Genomic DNA, 20,450 nt, shown 5'->3' with positions numbered 1-20,450 from the left:
AGCCCGGAGTTTGAACGGAAAAAAAAATCTCATTACCTGTATGCTCAATATAAGGAGAATAGCAGAAACTCCTAATGCTGACCATACATGTAATGATTGTGGAGACCCTCAAATGCCAGGGCAGTACAAACACCCCAACACAAATGACCCCATTTTGGAAAGAAGACACCCCAAGGTATTCACTGAGGGGCATATTGAGTCCATGTAAGATTGAACTTTTTGTCACAAGTTAGCAGAAAGGGAGACTTTGTGAGAAAATAAATAAATAAAATTCCGCTAACTTGTGCCAAAAAAAAACTCTTCTATGAACCCGCCATGCCCCTCATGGAATACCTTGGGGTGTCTTCTTTCCAAAATGGGGTCACTTGTGGGGTATTTATACTGCCCTGGCATTTTGGGGGCCCTAAAGCGTGAGAAGGAGTTTGGAATCCAAATGCATAAAAATGCCCTGTGAAATCCTAAAAGTACTCATTGGAATTTGGGCCCCTTTGTGCACCTAGGCTGCACAAAAGTGTCACACATGTGGTATTGCTGTACTCAGGAGAAGTAGGGCAATGTGTTTTGGGGTGTATCTTTACATATACCCATACAGTGTGTGAGAAATATCTCTGTAAATGACAACTTTAAAAAAAAATTATACAAAGTTGTCAATTTACAGAGATATTACTCTCACCCCGCAAGGGTATATGTAAAAATACACCCCGATACCACGTGTGACACTTTTTTGCAGCCTAGGTGCGTAAAGGGGCCGAAAGTCCAACGAGTACCTTTAGGCTTTACAGGGTTTAGCCCCGCCCAAAATGCCAGAACAGTAAACACACCCCACAAATGACCCCATTTCGGAAAGTAGACACCCCAAGTTATTCACTGAGGGGCATAGTGAGTCTGTGGGAGATTTTTTATTTTTTTGCCAGAAGTTAGCATAAACTTTATTCTGATTTTTTTTTTCCTCAGAAAGTGTAATTTTCCGCTAACTTGTGAAAAAAAATTAAATCATACATGAACTCACCATGCCCCCTCCGCGAATACTTTGGGGTGTCTTCTTTCTAAAATGGGGTCATTTGGGGGGTATTTATACTATCCTGGCATTCTAGCACCTCAAGAAACATGACAGGTGCTCAGAAAGTCAGAGCTGCTTCAAAATGCTGAAATTCACATTTTTGTACCATAGTTTGTAAACGCTCTAACTTTTGCGCAAACCAATAAATATACACTTATTGGATTTTTTACATCAAAAACATGTAGCACAATAAATTCTGACACAAACTTATATAGAAATGTAATTATATTTGATAAAATTTACCAGAAAAAGTTAAAAATACACTTTTTGATAAAATTTCGGTCTATTTCGATTAATATCAGAAAAACGAAAAATCTCAGCAGCAATAAAATACCACCTAAAGAAAGCTGTATTTGTGAGAAGAAAAGGAGGCAAAATTAATTTGGTTGCCAAGTTGCATGACCGAGCAATAAACCGCTAAAGTTAAAGTGCCGATTTGTAAAAAAAGGGCCTGGTCACTAGGGGGGTATAAACCTGTGGTCCTTAAGTGGTTAATACTTTCTGTTTAATATGATCCACACTTAATTTTGGCTTCAGAAATAGCATAAAAAAGACTAAAAGTTTGGTGTCCCCCGCAGTCATATGGTGTTGCATACAGCTGATTGGCTCCATGTAACACAGCGGCAGATTGTTGTCCAGATTGTGCTGGGATTTCATTCAGTATGTAAGAACAGAGCTGTTCACATGGCTGCTGCAGAGAATACGAGTGAAGTAATAGTACAATAAAAGGTAGACTAGCGGATTTTGTAGTGTTGTTTTTGTTTATATATAGAATTTGACTTTTCGAATTAATAATACTAATAATGTAAATTTAATTATTAGCTTACAATATGTAGATTATAGAAAAGAAGACATGACTTTTAAGTACTATATTTTGTGGGTTTTGTAGCCCGACGCCAAAAGAAGACACCAGAGAAGTCAACTGGCAATAAAGGTACAGTGAACAACAGTGTATTAGTGGAAGCAGAAAATACTGACGCAAAGAGCTTAAGCTAGTTTCACACATGCTGCCCAGCAATCCGGCAGGCTGTTCCAGCAGAGAACAGCCTGCTGAAGTTCTCTGGATCTTGCATAGCCAGATTGTGCTACTTGCTCCCCGGCATAAATGCCAGAATTTGGTTGGTTAAAATTGCCACATATTGATTGCCATTGATATTTGATAATATTAGAATTAAAATGGATGCTCATCACCTTTAAGAGTAAAGACAGACTTAACCAGAGTTACAAAATCTTTCAGTACGATTATAACAGGCCAAGATGAGTTCAAACCAAGTTCAGTCTGGGTAAAAATTTATAGTGAATATAGTGTATCATTTCTTAAAACGTATTGCCAGCAGCCGTGATTTGTCTGTTAGTATTATAATGGGGCCTACAGACCTGTGTCTGGGAGAAATAACATTCTAATTGCAGCGTGTTAGTTTACTTCATTACAAGGTCATGAAAGAGGTCCAGTTCATATATTCATAATTATAGTCTATATATTTCTGTGGGGTATATTTAGATTTGCAACATATTTTAACCAATGATTCATCTAATGTGTTATTTATGTGTAGCAATGTATCGATTTATATGTATATTGTACCATGTATGTGTCATTTAGAATGTATCCTGTAGAAGATACAGAAACACTGAAATAAGTTTCTGATAATTGGATTTCTGAGAAGAGTTAAATGTTATTTCAGACGGTAGTTATTCATCCATGTGGACAAGTAAAGTATACAAGTCCCGATGATGAGTAAATAATTGTATTAATTCCTGGATAACCCCTTTAAATACATTACATTATAGCAAAAGCCTGTTACGTCAATAACGTCATTTTTATTTTTATATAAGTATTTTTATATAAGTAAAATTAAACACAATTTACATTATATTGGTGGGGAGGGGGTAGAATAATCACATTACAAGTTTACAGTAGAGAAAGATCTTTTCTGAAATGTTTTTAAAGCAATTTACACAGTAGTCAAATCATACACCGCCTTTCATGCATTGTTATACTGTTGGTGTATGTGTGTGGGGAACAATCGCATTACAAGTCTCCGACGTGTTTTATACAGTAGAAAAATATATTTTCTGAAACAGTTTTTAAACGCAATTTACACTGTAGTCAAATCTTACACTGGCTTTTCCTGCATCATTATATTGTGGGGAGAATAATAACATTACAAAAGTTTACAACATGTGTTTTAGAGTATAAAAAGGTATTTTCCGAAACTGTGTTTTAAATGCAAATAACACAGTAGTCAAATCTTACACCGGTCTTTCCCACCCAAAGTAAATTGTCAATAGCAGTATGTGTTTGTAGAAGGGAAAAGGCATTTAACCCTTTCAGGCCCACATTTTTGGTGGGGCGTTTTTGTTTTTCACTCCCTGCCTTCCCAGAGCCATAACTTTTTTATTTTTCTGTTCACATAGCCATATGAGGGCTTGATTTCTGCAGGACAAGTTTTAGTTTCCAACGCCACAATTTAATATTGCATATGATGTAGTGGAAAGCGGGGAAAAAAATTCTAAATGGGGTGAAAAAAAAAGCTATTCCACCACAGGTTTACATTTTTTATTTACGACGTTCGATGTACAGTCATGGCCAAAAGTTTTGAGAATGACACAAATATTAGTTTTCACAAAGTTTGCTGCTAAACTGCTTTTCGATCTTTGTTTCAGTTGTTTCTGTGATGTAGTGAAATATAATTACACGCACTTCATACGTTTCAAAGGTTTCTATCGACAATTACATGACATTTATGCAAAGAGTCCGTATTTGCAGCCCTTCTTTTTCAGGACCTCTGCAATTCGACTGTGCATGCTCTTAATTAACTTCTGGGCCAATTCCTGACTGATAGCAACCCATTCTTTCATAATCACTTCTTGGAGTTTGTCAGAATTAGTGGGTTTTTGTTTGTCCACCCGCCTCTTGAGGATTGACCACAAGTTCTCAATGGGATTAAGATCTGGGGAGTTTCCAGGCCATGGACCCAAAATGTCAACGTTTTGGTCCCCGAGCCACTTAGTTATCACTTTTACCTTATGGCACGGTGCTCCATCGTGCTGGGAAATGCATTGTTCTTCACCAAACCGTTGTTGGATTGTTGGAAGAAGTTGCTGTTGGAGGGTGTTTTGGTACCATTCTTTATTCATGGCTGTGTTTTTGGGCAAAATTGTGAGTGAGCCCACTCCCTTGGATGAGAAGTAACCCCCACACATGAATGGTCTCAGGATGCTTTACTGTTGGCATGACACAGGACTGATGGTAGCGCTCACCTTTTCTTCTCTGGACAAGCCTTTTTCCTGATGCCCCAAACAATTGGAAAGAGGCTTCATCTGAGAATATGACTTTGCCCCAGTCCTCAGCAGTCCATTCACCATATTTTCTGCAGAAGATCAATCTGTCCCTGGTGTTTTTTTTTTTTTTTGAGAGAAGTGGCTTCTTTGCTGCCCTTCTTGACACCAGGCCATCTTCCAAAAGTCTTCACTTCACTGTGCGTGCAGATGTGCTCACACCTGCCTGCTGCCATTCCTGGGCAAGCTCTGCACTGGTGGCACTCCGATCCCGCAGCTGAATCCTTTTTAGGAGACGATCCTGGCACTTGCTGGACTTTCTTGGATGCCCTGAAGCCAGCTTAACAAGAATTGAACCTCTTTCCTTGAAGTTATTGATGATCCTATAAATTGTTGATTGAGGTGCAATCTTAGTAGCCACAATATCCTTGCCTGTGAAGCCACTTTTATGCAACGCAATGATGGCTGCACGCGTTTCTTTGCAGGTCACCATGGTTAACAATGGAAGAACAATGATTTCAAGCATCACCCTCCTTTTAACAGGTCAAGTCTGCCATTTTAACCCAATCAGCCTGACATAATAATCTCCAGCCTTGTTAACAAGACGATTACTGAAATGATCTCAGCAGGTCCTTTAACCGTCTCCGGACCGCCTAACGCAGGATCGTGGTCCGGAGGCGGCAGCTCTGCGCAGAGTCACGCATATATGCGTCATCTCGCGCGAGCCGAGATTTCCTGTGAACGCACGAGCCTGGATCGGAAGATAAGCGAGTGGATCTCCAGCCAGCGGCGATCTATCACTGGCAGGCTGGAGATGCGATTTTTTAAACCCCTAACAGGTATGTTAGACGCTGTTTTGATAACAGCATCTAATATACCTGCTACCTGGTCCTCTGGTGGTCCCTTTTGTTTGGATCGACCACCAGAGGACACAGGTAGCTGTGTAAAGTAGCACCAAACACCACTACACTACACCCCCCCTGTCACTTATTAACCCCTTATGAACCCCTGATCACCCCATATAGACTCCCTGATAACCCCCCTGTCATTGATCACCCCCCTGTAAGGCTCCATTCAGACGTCCGTATGATTTTTACGGATCCAAGGATACATGGATCGGAACCTCAAAACACAAATGGACGTCTGAATGGAGCCTTACAGGGGGGTGATCAATGACAGGGGGGTTATCAGGGAGTCTATATGGGGTGATCAGGGGTTCATAAGGGGTTAATAAGTGACAGGGGGGGTGTAGTGTAGTGGTGTTTGGTGCTACTTTACACAGCTACCTGTGTCCTCTGGTGGTCGATCCAAACAAAAGGGACCACCAGAGGACCAGGTAGCAGGTATATTAGATGCTGTTATCAAAACAGCATCTAACATACCTGTTAGGGGTTTAAAAAATCGCATCTCCAGCCTGCCAGTGATAGATCGCCGCTGGCTGGAGATCCACTCGCTTATCTTCCGATCCAGGCTCGTGCGTTCACAGGAAATCTCGACAAGGGAGTGATCACCCATATAGACTCCCTGATCACCCCCCTGTCATTGATCATCCCCCTGTCATTGATCACCCCCCTGTAAGGCTCCATTCAGACATTTTTTTTGGCCCAAGTTAGCGGAAATTGTTTTTTTTTTGTTTTTTTTCTTACAAAGTCTCATATTCCACTAACTTGTGTCAAAAAATAAAATCTCACATGAACTCACCATACCCCTCACGGAATCCAAATGCGTAAATTTTTTAGACATTTATATTCCAGGCTTCTTCTCACGCTTCAGGGCCCCTAAAATGTCAGGGCAGTATAAATACCCCACATGTGACCCCATTTCGGAAAGAAGACACCCCAAGGTATTCCGTGAGGGGCATATTGAGTCCATGAAAGATTAAAATTTTTGTCCCAAGTTAGCGGAAAGGGAGACTTTGTGAGAAAATACAAAAAAAAAATAAAAATTCCGCTAACTTGTGGCAAAATTCTTTGAACTCGCCATGCCCCTCATTGAATACCTTGGGGTGTCTTCTTTTCAAAATGGGGTCACATGTGGGGTATTTATACTGCCCTGGCATTTTAGGGGCCCCGAAAGCGTGAGGAGAAGTCTAGGATCCAAATGTCTAAAAATGCCCTCCTAAAAGGAATTTGGGCCGCTTTGCACATCTAGGCTGCAAAAAAGTGTCACACATGTGGTATCGCCGTACTCAGGAGTAGTTGGGGAATGTGTTTTGGGGTGTCATTTTACATATACCCATGCTGGGTGAGAGAAATATCTTGGTCAAATGCCAACTTTGTATAAAAAAATGGGAAAAGTTGTCTTTTGCCAAGATATTTCTCTCACCCAGCATGGGTATATGTAAAATGACACCCCAAAACAGATTCCCCAACTTCTCCTGAGTACGGCGATACCACATGTGTGACACTTTTTTGCCGCCTAGGTGGGCAAAGGGGCACACATTCTAAAGAGCACCTTTCGGATTTCACAGGTCATTTTTTACACATTTTGATTTCAAACTACTTACCACACATTAGGGCCCCTAAAATGCCAGGGCAGTATAACTACCCCACAAGTGACCCCATTTTGGAAAGAAGACACCCCAAGGTATTCCGTGAGGGGCATGGCGAGTTCCTAGAATTTTTTATTTTTTGTCACAAGTTAGTGGAATATGAGACTTTGTAAGAAAAAAAAAAAAAAAATCATCATTTTCCGCTAACTTGTGACAAAAAAATAAAAAGTTCTATGAACTCACTATGCCCATCAGTGAATACCTTAGGGTGTCTACTTTCCGAAATGGGGTCATTTGTTGGGGTTTTCTACTGTCTGGGCATTGTAGAACCTCAGGAAACATGACAGGTGCTCAGAAAGTCAGAGCTGCTTCAAAAAGCGGAAATTCACATTTTTGTACCATAGTTTGTAAACGCTATAACTTTTACCCAAACCATTTTTATTTGACCCAAACATTTTTTTTTATCAAAGACATGTAGAACAATAAATTTAGCAAAAAATTTATATATGGATGTTGTTTTTTTTGCAAAATTTTACAACTGAAAGTGAAAAATGTATTTTTTTTGCAAAAAAATCGTTAAATTTTGATTAATAACAAAAAAAAGTAAACATGTCAGCAGCAATAAAATACCACCAATTGAAAGCTCTATTAGTGAGAAGAAAAGGAGGTAAAATTAATTTGGGTGGTAAGTTGCATGACCGAGCAATAAACGGTGAAAGTGGTGTAGTGCAGAAGTGTAAAAAGTGGCCTGGTCATTAAGGGGGTTTCATCTAGGGGGTTTGAAGTGGTTAATGACAGCAATGAAATGCAGTTTTTTTTGGTATTAAGTTAATTTTCATGGCAAAGAAGGACTATGCAATTCATCTGATCACTCTTTATAACATTCTGGAGTATATGCAAATTGCTATTATAAAAACTTTCCAATAATTATGTAATTCTCCAAACTTTTGGCCACGACTGTACAATAAAACTCACTGGTTACTTTTATTCTACAGGTCAGTATGAATACGGAGATACCTTATATGTATAGTTTTTCTTGCACTTTGATAGTGATAAAAAAAATAAAAAGTGGGTAAAAATCTGTTTTATTTTTTTGACGCCATATTTTGACCCCCTATAACTTTTTGAAATTATGTGTACAGAGCTGTATGGGGGCTCATTTTTTGCAGGGTGATCTGGACTTTTTAGTGATACCATTCTGGGGTGTGTATGACTTTTTGATCACTTTTTATTACATTTTTTTGTAGAAAATGAAGCAACCTAAAACGGCAAATGGGCCATTTGGCCGCTTTTTTCTGTTTTGTTGTTTAATGTATGGGGAATATATTTTTATACTATGGGAGTTTTCGCGCATTCGGACACCAATGATGTTTTTTTTTTATTTTTTTAGTTCTTTTATTTTTATTTTGGGAAAAGGGGGTAATTAAAAATTTTGTTTTTTATTTATTTTTTTAAACTTTTTCCCCCCCATAGGGAACTATAACATGCAATCATTAGATTGCTATTATCATAGACTCCAATGCACTTGCATTGGAATCTATGATGATTTTACTACAATACTTTCCTATGGAGCCCTATTACAGGCAAGGGCTCCATAGGAAATACTATGCAGCAGCATCCTGTCATTCACAAAGACAGGGGCTGTTGCAAACACATTCCGGCTCCTCTGATCGCCGCACGGGGAAGCCTGAGCATAACCGGAAGCGCGCACTTTCGATTTTCAGCACACTCAAATGCAATGGTCAGGATTGACCACGGCATCTGAGGGTTTAAATGTCCGTGAACTGTTCCATAATTTGTGTTACTGTGTACCAAACCTGTGACTTTTCATTTAGGAAAATCGTGAGTTTATATTGAGCCAGAATGTGGGTAGTAACAGCACCAGCTATCCAGCCAGAAGTAGTAGTAGGCTAGACTCCTCCCTAGCTTCAGAAAGGCAAAACATAATTGAAGAGAAAGAGGATGAGATTGTGTATTGGATGGCTCACTCCTCCTCTCAAAAAAACTGCAGCACTCCCCAGTCTTGATCTTTCAGAGTTTTATTCACCAATATAATGCGACGTTTTGATCTGTGCGATCTTTCTCAAGCATCATATTGCTTGAGAAAGATCGCACAGATCAAAATGTCGCATTATATTGGTGAATAAAACTCTGAAAGATCAAGGCTGGAGAGTGCTGCAGTTTTTTTTATTGCATCTGAAGTTGGGGAAGTTCAAGACTGGCTTCCGACACAGCGGGCACCACCACAGTAAGGAACTGTAAACATACTTTTTTTGTTGTGCTGCTACAATTTTTCCTTTTTTCACTCCTCCTCTCAGTCACAGCAGGTTGACATTAAGGTCACTTTTGAGTCTGACACCTTGGAGCCAGGGGTCAAAGCATTCCTCCTGCTACTCCCCTTGCAGCCACAGAGAAGCCTTTCAGTGGTGTTCTCTCTGGTCTTCACTACCCCCTCCTAGTGGGGGCTCCCTTATTTTTTTTTCTAAGAGGCCACAAAACCCTACCATGCCCTACAGCAGATAGTAACATAGTAACATAGTACATAAGGCCGAAAAAAGACATTTGTCCATCCAGTTCGGCCTGTCATCCTGCAAGTTGATCCAGAGGAAGGCAAAAAAACCCTGTGAGGTAGAAGCCAATTTTCCTCACTTTAGGGGAATAAAAATTCCTTCCCGACTCCAATCAGGCAATCAGAATAAATCCCTGGATCAACGATATCTCTCTAGTAGCTATAGCCTGTAATATTATTACTCTCCAGAAATACATCCAGGCCCCTCTTGAATTCCTTTATTGTACTCACCATCACCACCTCCTCAGGCAGAGAGTTCCATAGTCTCACTGCTCTTACAGTAAAGAATCCTCTTCTATGTTTGTGTACAAACCTACTTTCCTCCAGACGCAGAGGATGTCCCCTCGTCACAGTCACCGTCCTGGGAATAAATAGATGACGGGATAGATCTCTGTACTGACCCCTGATATATTTATACATATTAATTAGATCTCCTCTCAGTCGTCTTTTTTCTAAAGTGAATAACCCTAATTTTGATAATCTTTCAGGGTAGTGTACTTGCCCCATTCCAGTTATTACTTTAGTTGCCCTCCTCTGGACCCTCTCCAGCTCTGCTATGTCTGCTTTGTTCACTGGAGCCCAGAACTGTACACAGTACTCCATGTGTGGTCTGACTAATGATTTGTAAAGTGGTAGGACTATGTTCTCATCACGGGCATCTATGCCCCTTTTGATGCAACCCATTATCTTATTGGCCTTGGCAGCAGCTGCCTGACACTGTTTTTTGCAGCTTAGTTTGCGGTTTATTAAAATTCCTAGATCTTTTTCCATGTCAGTGTTACCGAGTGTTTTAGCATTTAATAAGTACGGGTGACTTGCATTATTCCTTCCCATGTGCATAACTTTACATTTGTCAGTGTTAAACCTCATCTGCCACTTATCTGCCCAAGCCTCCAATCTATCCAGATCCCTCTGTAGTAGTATACTGTCCTCTTCAGTGTTAATTACTTTACACAGTTTAGTGTCATCTGCAAAAATTGATATTTTACTATGCAAGCCTTCTACAAGATCATTAATAAATATATTGAAGAGAATAGGGCCTAATACTGATCCCTGAGGTACCCCACTAGTGACAGTGACCCAATCTGAGTATGTACCATTAATAACCACCCTCTGTTTTCTATCATTGAGCCAGTTACTTACCCACATACAGACGTTTTCTCCCAGTCCGAGCATTCTCATTTTATATACTAACCTTTTATGTGGTACAGTGTCAAATGCCTTGGAGAAGTCCAGATACACCACATCCATTGATTCGCCGCTGTCAAGTCTAGAACTTAACTCCTCATAGAAACTGATTAAATTTGTTTGACATGATCGATCCCTCACAAAGCCATGCTGATATGGCGTTATTTGCTTATTTCCGTTAAGATGCTCTAACATAGCATCTCTCAGAAAACCTTCAAACAGTTTACCCACAACAGATGTTAAACTTACCGGCCTATAGTTTCCAGGCTCTGTTTTTGGACCCTTTTTAAATATTGGCACCACATTTGCCATGCGCCAATCCTGTGGGACATTCCCTGTCAATATAGAATCTGCAAATATCAGAAATAAGGGTCTGGCTATGACATTACTTAATTCCCTTAGGATACGGGGGTGTATGCCATCCGGTCCTGGCGATTTGTCTATTTTAATCTTTCTAAGTCGCTGTTGCACTTCTTCCTGGGTCAGACAGGACACTTTTAATGGGGAATTTATTTCAACATTCGGCATGTCATCTGACAGTTTATTTTCCTCAGTGAATACATTGGAGAAAAAAAATATTTAACAGCTTTGCTTTCTCCTCGTCGCTCTCTGCGACTCCCCCCTCATTACTCTTTAACGGGCCGACACCTTCAGATTTATACTTTTTAACATTTATATAATTGAAGAACATTTTAGGGTTAGTTTTACTCTCTTTGGCAATTAATCTCTCAGTCTCTAGTTTGGCCGCTTTTATTTGTTTTTTGCATGTTCTATTTTTTTCCTTAAAGTTTTTCAGTGCTTCCGTGCTACCCTCCTGTTTTAGTGTTTTATATGCTTTCTTTTTGTCATTTATTGCTTTCTTTACAGTTCTGTTTATCCACATTGGTTTCTTTTTGTTCCTTAACCTTTTATTCCCATACGGTATGTACCTCTCACAATGAGATTTTAGGATGCTTTTAAAGATATCCCATTTTGTGGCTGTATTTTTATTTGTGAGGACTTTGTCCCAGTTAGTTCGGCCTATGGCCTCTCTTAGTTGGCTAAATTTAGCTTTTTTGAAGTTTGGTATTTTTGTTCCTCCCTGTAGAAACACTCTTTTGAATGATAATTGGAAGGTTATTACTTTGTGGTCACTATTTCCCAGGTGTCCCCCAACCTGCACGTCTGTTGTTCTGTCAGGCCTATTGGTTAATACTAAGTCCAGTATGGCCGTCCCTCTAGTCGGGTCCTGAACCAGTTGGGAGAGGTAATTGTCTTTAGTTATTGCCAAGAACCGGTTTCCTTTATGAGATATACAAGTTTCAGTTTCCCAGTCTATATCTGGGTAGTTGAAGTCCCCCATAATAACCACCTCATTATGATTTGCCGCCTCGTCTATCTCGTTTAGTAGTAGATTTTCTGTGGACTCTGGTATGTTAGGTGGTTTATAGTAAACTCCTATTAGTAATTTATTATTGTTTTTAGCGCCATGTATCTCTATAGTCAAGAGTTTCCTTGTTGATGACTGGTGTGAGAGCAGTCGGCGCTTGGACCGCCTTGAGGAGGAGGAGACCACATGCATAGCTGTGTTGGTGGTAATAGCGGCACACATAGCCACTCTATTGGCGGTGGGGGCAGTGGTAGTGACAGTGGCACTCTAGGCAAGTACAGGAAGTTGAAAGGAGGGCCAAGGAGCCCACCATGATATATCACAGTGTGCTGAGGTGGAGGAGGTGGCAATGTAGGGCTAGAACCTCCCAAAGAACTGCCAGGGCCAAATCTGCTTTAGGAACTGGTAATGAAGCCGATACTGTGGGTTCATTAGGCCCATAAATGTGCCAGTCCTAAGCCAAACTCAGCTACCACCAGGTCTGTGCGAGTATCTCCCATCTAGTAGTTTCAGTAGTAAAACACAAATATAGGCACCAGAGCTCTATTGAACCACATGAAGCGACATCACCCAATCCAGTGTGAAAACAGCCAAGTCTGCCAGCTAGGGTAACAGGAGTTTCCTCCTTCTCTTTTGCAGCAGTCAGGTAGCGTCCATGGGCAGTATGATGTTTTTCTCATCGTCTTCATCATTTACTGCTTCTCCTGCTCAGTCTACTCCTGTCCATGGTCAGCCATCGATAATTAAATTTGTGGCCAGGAAATAACTACATGAGCCTAGCAATCCGATGGTGCACAAGCTTAACTACCACCTGGCAGTGTAGTTGCTGCCATACCATTTAGTCTGCAATTACTCCTTGCAATTGTCGCAGTGAGGCTGTCTGTCTGTGATTGGCTGACAGGATTAGGTACAAACATCAGTCACAAGAACATAGAGAAGCAGTTCAGCCAGTGTTATCTATTTGTCGGAGCCAGGAGGGCTTGCTGCAGCAGCACCAACTGCTGTGCCCGAACTGCTGGAGCCCAACACAAGCTTTCTCTCTTCATTGTCCTCCCAAGCCCATACAAAGGCGCCGTACTGACGCTAGCAACAAACGTCTGCATGGCAGATGGAGGGGGACTCCCGCCACCTATGAAAGTGGTTTATGATGCTGCATGCTGGACAAAGCGGGCCACCTCCCTCCTCTTGTGCTAGCAGAAGGACAGTGTAAGGAATTGAGGCAGTTGCCAGCAGGGGTAGATTATATGCATCATAGGCCTGGGGCTGTTTACCCATCTTGGGCCCCCTCCCTCCATTTGCCCCAACCATTCTCTATTTCGCGTTGTGCCCCATGTTTATTTTTTCTGGTACATATTAAAGAAAACTATGCCATGTATATATTTTATCATTTCCATATACCCCCGAGGATGCTAGTGATCTGGCAAAACATTTTGGGGGCAGAGTATGAAGCGATTTTAGAAGACAGCTATCGTCAGTAAACTGTACAATGAATGCAATGCATCATTGATAAGGAAGCAGTAAAGGGATGAGTGGTGACAGTGCACAAAACCATATCTCTTGTGCAGGAGGGAACACACAGAATAATACACTAGGATAGCTCGCTGGGTGTTTAGTGGTCAGAGGACTACTGGTGACAGTGCACAGAACCATATCCCTCGTGCAGGAGTGAACACAGGATAATACACTAGGATAGCTCACTTGGTGTTTAGTGGTCAGAGGACTAGTGGTGACAGTGCAAAGAACCATATCCCCTGTGCAGGAGTGAACACATAGAATAATACACTACAATAGCTCGCTGGGTGTTTAGTGGTCAGAGGACTAGTGGTGACAGCGCACAGAACCATATCCCTCGTGCAGGAGTGAACACACAGAATAATACACTACGATAGCCCGCTGGGTGTTTAGTGGTCAGAGGACTAGTGGTCACAGAGCACAGAACCATATCCCTTGTGCAGGAGGGAACACACAGAATAATACACTACCATAGCTCGCTGGGTGTTTAGTGGTCAGAGGACTAGTGGTGACAGCGCACAGAACCACATCCCTCATGCAGGAGGGAACACACAGAATAATACACTACCATAGCTCGCTGGGTGTTTAGTGGCCAGAGGACTAGTGGTGACAGCGCACAGAACCACATCCCTCATGCAGGAGGGAACACACAGAATAATACACTACCATAGCTCGCTGGGTGTTTAGTGGCCAGAGGACTAGTGGTGACAGCGCACAGAACCACATCCCTCATGCAGGAGGGAACACACAGAATAATACACTACCATAGCTCGCTGGGTGTTTAGTGGCCAGAGGACTAGTGGTGACAGCGCACAGAACCATATCCCTCGTGCAGGAGGGAACACACAGAATAATACACTACGAAAGCCCTCTGGGTGTTTAGTGGTCAGAAGACTTTTAATGAAATAAAGAACTGATTTATTATTACAGGTTATGGGATAAATGTAAATTGGGGACAGTTTTTGTCCTAATAGTCTTCAATTATCTTGGTTAGGTTTGTTGTATTGACTTATATAGCATATAACACCCCACAATATACAGCACCCAACAGGATTCAGTATTGCACTCCCCCATATACAGAACTCCAATGGTATGGAGTATAGCACCCCACAGTATTCAGCATAGCACCCCAAAGTATACAGTCAGCACCCCCACAGTATATAGTACCCTGACAGTATACAGCACTCCACAGTATACAGTCAGCAGCCACAGTATGCTATATAGCACTCCACAGTATAAAGCACCCCACAATATACAGTCAGCACCCCACAGTGTATAACCCTCCATAGTATGCAGTAGCCCACAGTATAATAGGATAACAGACTGTCACCTTTTCTGAATGTAATCTTCACAAAAACTCAAATTGTGGAAAACTTCTTCTGAAGCACTTCTGGCAGAGAGAAAGGACCTTTGATGATGTCATCGCCATGTGACCAGTAACATTGATATATTACTGGTCACATTGCAATGATGTCATCAAAGGCCCTTTCTCCTAAGAGAATTACAGCTTTATTTTCTTGTCATGGGTGCTGTGGGCGGCGGTGGAACTCCTCCAACACTGGGCCCCTGGGGTATGTCCACCCCTGTCAGGGAGCATGTGTTGTTTCGATGTCAGGACAGGCAGTGATAGCTCATTCAAGACGCCTGTCACATAGTAAAGCCCTTAGAAGATGCCACAAAATTTGTCAGTAGGGACAACTGTGACATAAACAGGGGACAACTGCCGAAGAACAGCTAACGCATCTTGCTGCCCGTCCTGTAGCTGTTGGAGATCAACATGGAGCAAGTCCCATGGAGGAGGAGTCAGTGAAGGAGGAGCAGGAGGATGATGATGACACAGGACACAACATCCAATCATCTCAGGGGTGGGCAGAGCCAGAAAGAACTGGCTCCTCAGGCACACTGGCCAGAATGGCAAAACACTATGGTTGCTTGCTTACTCACTGACAGGCATATAATTCCCATGAAGCAGACTGATCATTAATGGGTAGCCATGCTATCAAAGCAAAATGGGAAAATGTTTTCCTCCTGCCAAAAGGGAGGCCACATTACTTTATTACCAGGAAATACTGTGTACAGAGCTTGCCACAGCTTTTGGTGATCAGACACCTGGCACCAGCTAAGGACTCATGATAGCAGATTGGATGATTGCAGTTCTGCACTTAGATGTTGCTGGCCTAGTGGTATTCTGATGATAAGTGTCTTTAGCTATAGTAGCTCACTTCACAGCAGTGTCTGTAAATGCGATATCTCAGTTCACTCTGCTGTCTGGGATCTCAAGGCTTCACTTGGGTTTTTCCTTCAGTTCTTGAAAGTGGGTGGCCTACGAGCTACTTCCCAAGTGCAGGAGAGGGATAATTTGAATCCTGCACTTCACTTAGAGGGGAAATAATATAGTTCTTGGGAATGGGTGCTGTATGAGCTGCTTTCTCACTCCTTCACTATTTGGACAGGACCTCTCTCACCCCCTCTCCACCTAATTACACTAGAGTTCCCCCCTCCTGGCAGAAAGTCAGACCAGCCAACTCTACCAGGAGGGGTGGAACAGGGTGGTTAAACCCTGTTACAGCTATCCACTACCAACTAATATCTCCCCCTGCTGGATAAAATGACATAGGATTTGGGAAAAACATAACATTACATAGAATTGCATATGACATATAAGAATGCAGCAATTAAAGAACATGATAGTAATACCCCCATATCTGGGGTAATACAAATACAGCCAAGCATTCTGCCCCTGTTAATAATTTTTGAAGGCTTTGTCCCAACAAGCCACATTTTCTTGTGACAAGTAACACTTATGCATGTCATATGGGCAGGCATTCTGCCCCCATTAAGGCATGATTTTTGGACACTTGGTTCCCCTATTAAACCACTATTTTTGTCCCACAAAACTGTGTTTAAACACCAACTGTCCCCAATAAGGTACAATTTTGGTAGCTTTGAAATATGAAAAAGCATAACACATGCAATGACGCAGTGTTTTTAAAGAGGACCTTTCACTCGTATACAAACTAAAAACTAACTCTATCTGTAGGCAGAGCGGCGCCCAGGGGCCCCCCTGCACTTACTAGTATGCCTGGGCGCCGCTCCGTTCGCCCGGTATAGGCTCCGGTGTCTCAGCTCCGTCTGTTGTATTGGACTGTTTTTTGTAGGAGGCGTGTCCCTTGCTGCAGCACTGGCAAATCGCAGCGCACAGCTCATAGCCAGTCTATGAGCTGCGTGCTGCGATTGGCCAGCACTGCAGCAAGGGACACGCCTCCTACAAAAAATCAGTCCAATACAACAGACGGAGCTGAGATACCGGAGCCTATACCGGGCGAACGGAGTGGCGCCCAGGCATACTAGTAAGTGCAGGGGGACCCCTGGGCGCCGCTCTGCCCACAGGTATAGTTAGTTCTTAGTTTGTATACGAGTGAAAGGTCCTCTTTAAACACGCTGATTGTTAACTCCATCACACAGGTGTTTACCCATAGCTTTATATGTCAGTGTTTTTACTCTGATATTACTTGCTATTGCGGTCATTGCGTTCAAGAGTTTAGCAAGGAAGGAGGGGAGAGAGAAAATCTTTTACAAAAAATTGGGACCCCAAGCATCTCTGATTTAAAGCACCTGCCTCCCTGGTAGCACACCACCCGTCTAAAAAAGGGGATCGAAGTAACCCCTGATGAGCTTTCACTAGAGTCCTGCCTAAGTATAGCACAACCATACAAGTGAGCCTCCTCATTCGAGACATTTTTAATCTGCACGTACGCTATTACTCTATGGTGCGCCATTTTGTGTTTTCTTAGCTGAACACTGCCTGCTTCACTGTTTGATCTACTCCTGGCACCTGACACCTAACTGTATTGGCACCCCTTGAAGGAAGAAATGTCCATACACAGGAACCTGGAAGCCCTAGAGACCCTGAGGAGCTCTGGAGACCCTGAAGAGCCCTAAAGATATTGGCAGGGCTGAGACAAACCGTTCCTTCCAAGATGAAGAAAAAAGCATCTCCCTGAGGCCTAGTAACCACAACCAAGTGGAAAAGACAAAATACAAACAAGCAAGACACTTCTGTTGTAGAAGGATGAGCAGGAACTCAGGGAGAACTACACTCCAGCTCTTACCAAAATCAAATGAAGCAATTTATCCCATAGTCAGAAGGGTGGGGTCAGACAATAAAGGGTAGAAGTGATGACCACTGAGCAACAGCTGAGACAAGGGAAGTGGCTATTTGCCCTATCAACACTGAATCAAGAGAAATCAAGGAGGCTGTTAGATTCCTCCATGCTCAGCCAGTCTCCTTGATCTCCTGACATCAGTCCCCTGAGAGACCGTGACAGTATCCCCCCTTCTACGGGTTACCTCCGGGCACCCAGGACCGACCTTATCAGGGTAGGCTCTGTGAAAGGCTATCAGTAGATGATTTGCATTAACATCGGCCGCTGGAACCCACATCCTCTCCTCTGGTCTGTAACCCTTCCAGTGGACGAGATATTGGAGGGATCTACGAAGAACTCGGGAGTCGACAATCCTGCTGATTTGAAATTCTAAATTACCGTCCGCCATGACAGCAGCGGGAGGCAAGGAGGACTGCTCAACAGGATCTACACATTTCTTCAACAACGACTTATGAAATACGTTATGAATTTTCAAAACCTGAGGAAGTTCAAGACCAGGGTTAACAATGGCAGTGATCTTATATGGATCAATAAATCTTGGGCCCAACTTCCCAGAAGGTAACTTAAGCTTAATGTTTCTTGTGGACAGCCACACAGAATTACCCATTCATACGTCTCATGTCAGCAACACGCTTATACCTGTTGCCCATCTTTTTCAGGTTATTTTGAATTTTCCGCCAAATCGAAGAGAAAGAAGAGGAAAATTGTTCCTCCTCAGGAATACCGGAAGTTTGAGAATCAGAAAATGTTCCAAACTGCGGATGGAATCCATATGCCCCAAAAAACGGCGACTTATCAGTGGACTCCTGTCTACGGTTATTAATGGCAAAGTCAGCTAACGACAAAAATAAAGACCACTCCTTCTGGTTCTCTAGTGCTATAAAATGCACCATTTTGCTAAACCGATCAACTACCACCAGGATCACAGTTTTTCCCTATGAATTCGGTAAATCTGTGATAAAGTCATGGACAAATGTGTCCAAGGTCTTGACGGGGTGGGTAACGGAAGAAGAAATCCAGAAGGCCGAGTATGTGTCACCTTAACATGAGCACAGGTACAACAGGCTGACACATAGTCCTCAACACACTTACGCAACCCCGGTCAACAAAATCTGCGTGAGAGGAGATCGACAGTGGATCTACTCCCAGGGTGTCCAGCCAAGGCAGTACAGTGATGTTCCTCAAATACCTTGTGATGTAAGTCTGAGGGAACAAACAATTTCCCTGGAGGACAAGAGTCCGGTGCATCCTCTTGGGCCTCCAACACCTTAGCCACAAGATCAGGATATAGGGAAGATTTGACTACCCCTTCAGACAAAATAAGACTAGGATCTTTAGAATCACCCCCACCCCAGGAAAGCTGCACGAAAAAGCATCTCCCTTGACGTTCTTAACAGCGACTATCTGGCCTGCCTTGGATTCAGTCATTTAGCCGACTTAAGGTAAGCCAGATTTTAGTGATCAGCAATTCCTGTAATAGGATGAATTGCTCCTTCCAACCAATGGCGCCATTCTTCAAAAGCCAACTTAATGGCCAGCAATTCCCTATTACCCACGTTATAATTTCTTTCAGCAGTCTGCTCCCACCCCTACCTCTGATGCGTCAACCTCTACAATGAATGGCTGAGACACGTCCGGTTGCACCAAAATAGGGGCTGAAGCAAAACATTCCTTCACAGCAGAAAAGGCTTGTAATGCCGCCTCAGACAAAACAGAGAAATCTTCCCCCTTCCTAGTCATGTCTGTTAAAGGTTTAACCACAGTCGAATAGTTCAAGAGGAATTTACGGTAGTAGTTGGTGAATCCCAAAAACCGCAAAAGCGCTTTCAGATTTTCAGGTCGATCCCAATCCAACACCGCACAGACTTTCTCGGGATCCATACAAAAACCTGAGGATGAGAGCAGGTAACCCAGGAATTACATTTCCTGAACAGCAAAAAACACATTTTTCCATCTTCACATACAATTTATTCTCACTTAGGATCTGTAATACCTGTCTCACATGATCCTGATGAGTCTCCATGTCTGGAGAATAAATTAGTATTTCATCCAGATATACAACAACAAATCTCCCCACCAGATGATGTCATTGACAAAGTGTTGAAAAACCGCTGGGGCATTGGTTAATCCAAAAGGCATGACCAGATTCTCAAAATGACCCTCAGGGGTATTAAAGGTTGTCTTCCATTCATCGCCCTCTTTGATGTTACCAAATGATATACCCCCCCCCCCCCCTCAGATCCAATTTAGAGAACACCTCGGCACCGACAATTTGATTAAATAAATCCTGAATCAAAGGAAGGGGGTAAGGATCACAGATGGTAATACAGTTGAGCTCACGGAAGTCCAGACATGGACTAAGGGTACCATCTTTTTTTTTTTTTACAAAGAAAAACCCAGCAGCCACTGATTTGAATGGTCTGATATGACCCTTCGCCAAGCTCTCAGTGGTATACTCTCGCATAGCCTTTCTTTAATTGACGGGACAATCATACTCCCGATGCGGGGGTAACTCCTGGTTACCACTCTCAGAAAACACATCAGAAAATTTGGAAATTAACGAGGGTACAGTTTTAGTGGTGACCACAGAGAAAAACATATTAAGACAGTTGTCCATGCAAAAATCACTCCAATCGAGAATCTGTCTCGCTTGTCAGTTGATAGTAGGGTTATGTTTGCTTAACCATAGTAAGCCCAAAACCATCAGAGCAGGCTCCAACACATAACATTAGATAGATTCCTGATGGAAATCACCCACTCTTAAATGGATGTCATTTACCACCTGCGACAGGCATTTTTTGGGTAAGAGGTGCAGA

General features: G+C 42.4%; 1 protein-coding gene across 1 annotated transcript in view; it reads left to right on the top strand.

Moving 5' to 3' along the window:
- The window catches only part of COCH (cochlin), a 147,585-nt gene that overhangs the window by 96,299 nt on the left and 30,836 nt on the right, over positions 1 to 20,450 (top strand). The window contains exons 8-9 of the mRNA XM_044271268.1: positions 1,598 to 1,620; positions 1,950 to 1,994. Coding sequence (XP_044127203.1) covers positions 1,598 to 1,620; positions 1,950 to 1,994 — 68 coding nt within the window. The remainder of the gene's footprint in view (positions 1 to 1,597; positions 1,621 to 1,949; positions 1,995 to 20,450) is intronic.

The sequence above is a fragment of the Bufo gargarizans genome, chromosome 11, assembly GCF_014858855.1.
Source record: "Bufo gargarizans isolate SCDJY-AF-19 chromosome 11, ASM1485885v1, whole genome shotgun sequence".
Lineage (NCBI taxonomy): Eukaryota > Metazoa > Chordata > Amphibia > Anura > Bufonidae > Bufo > Bufo gargarizans.
This window is presented reverse-complemented; position numbering and strand designations above follow the sequence as displayed.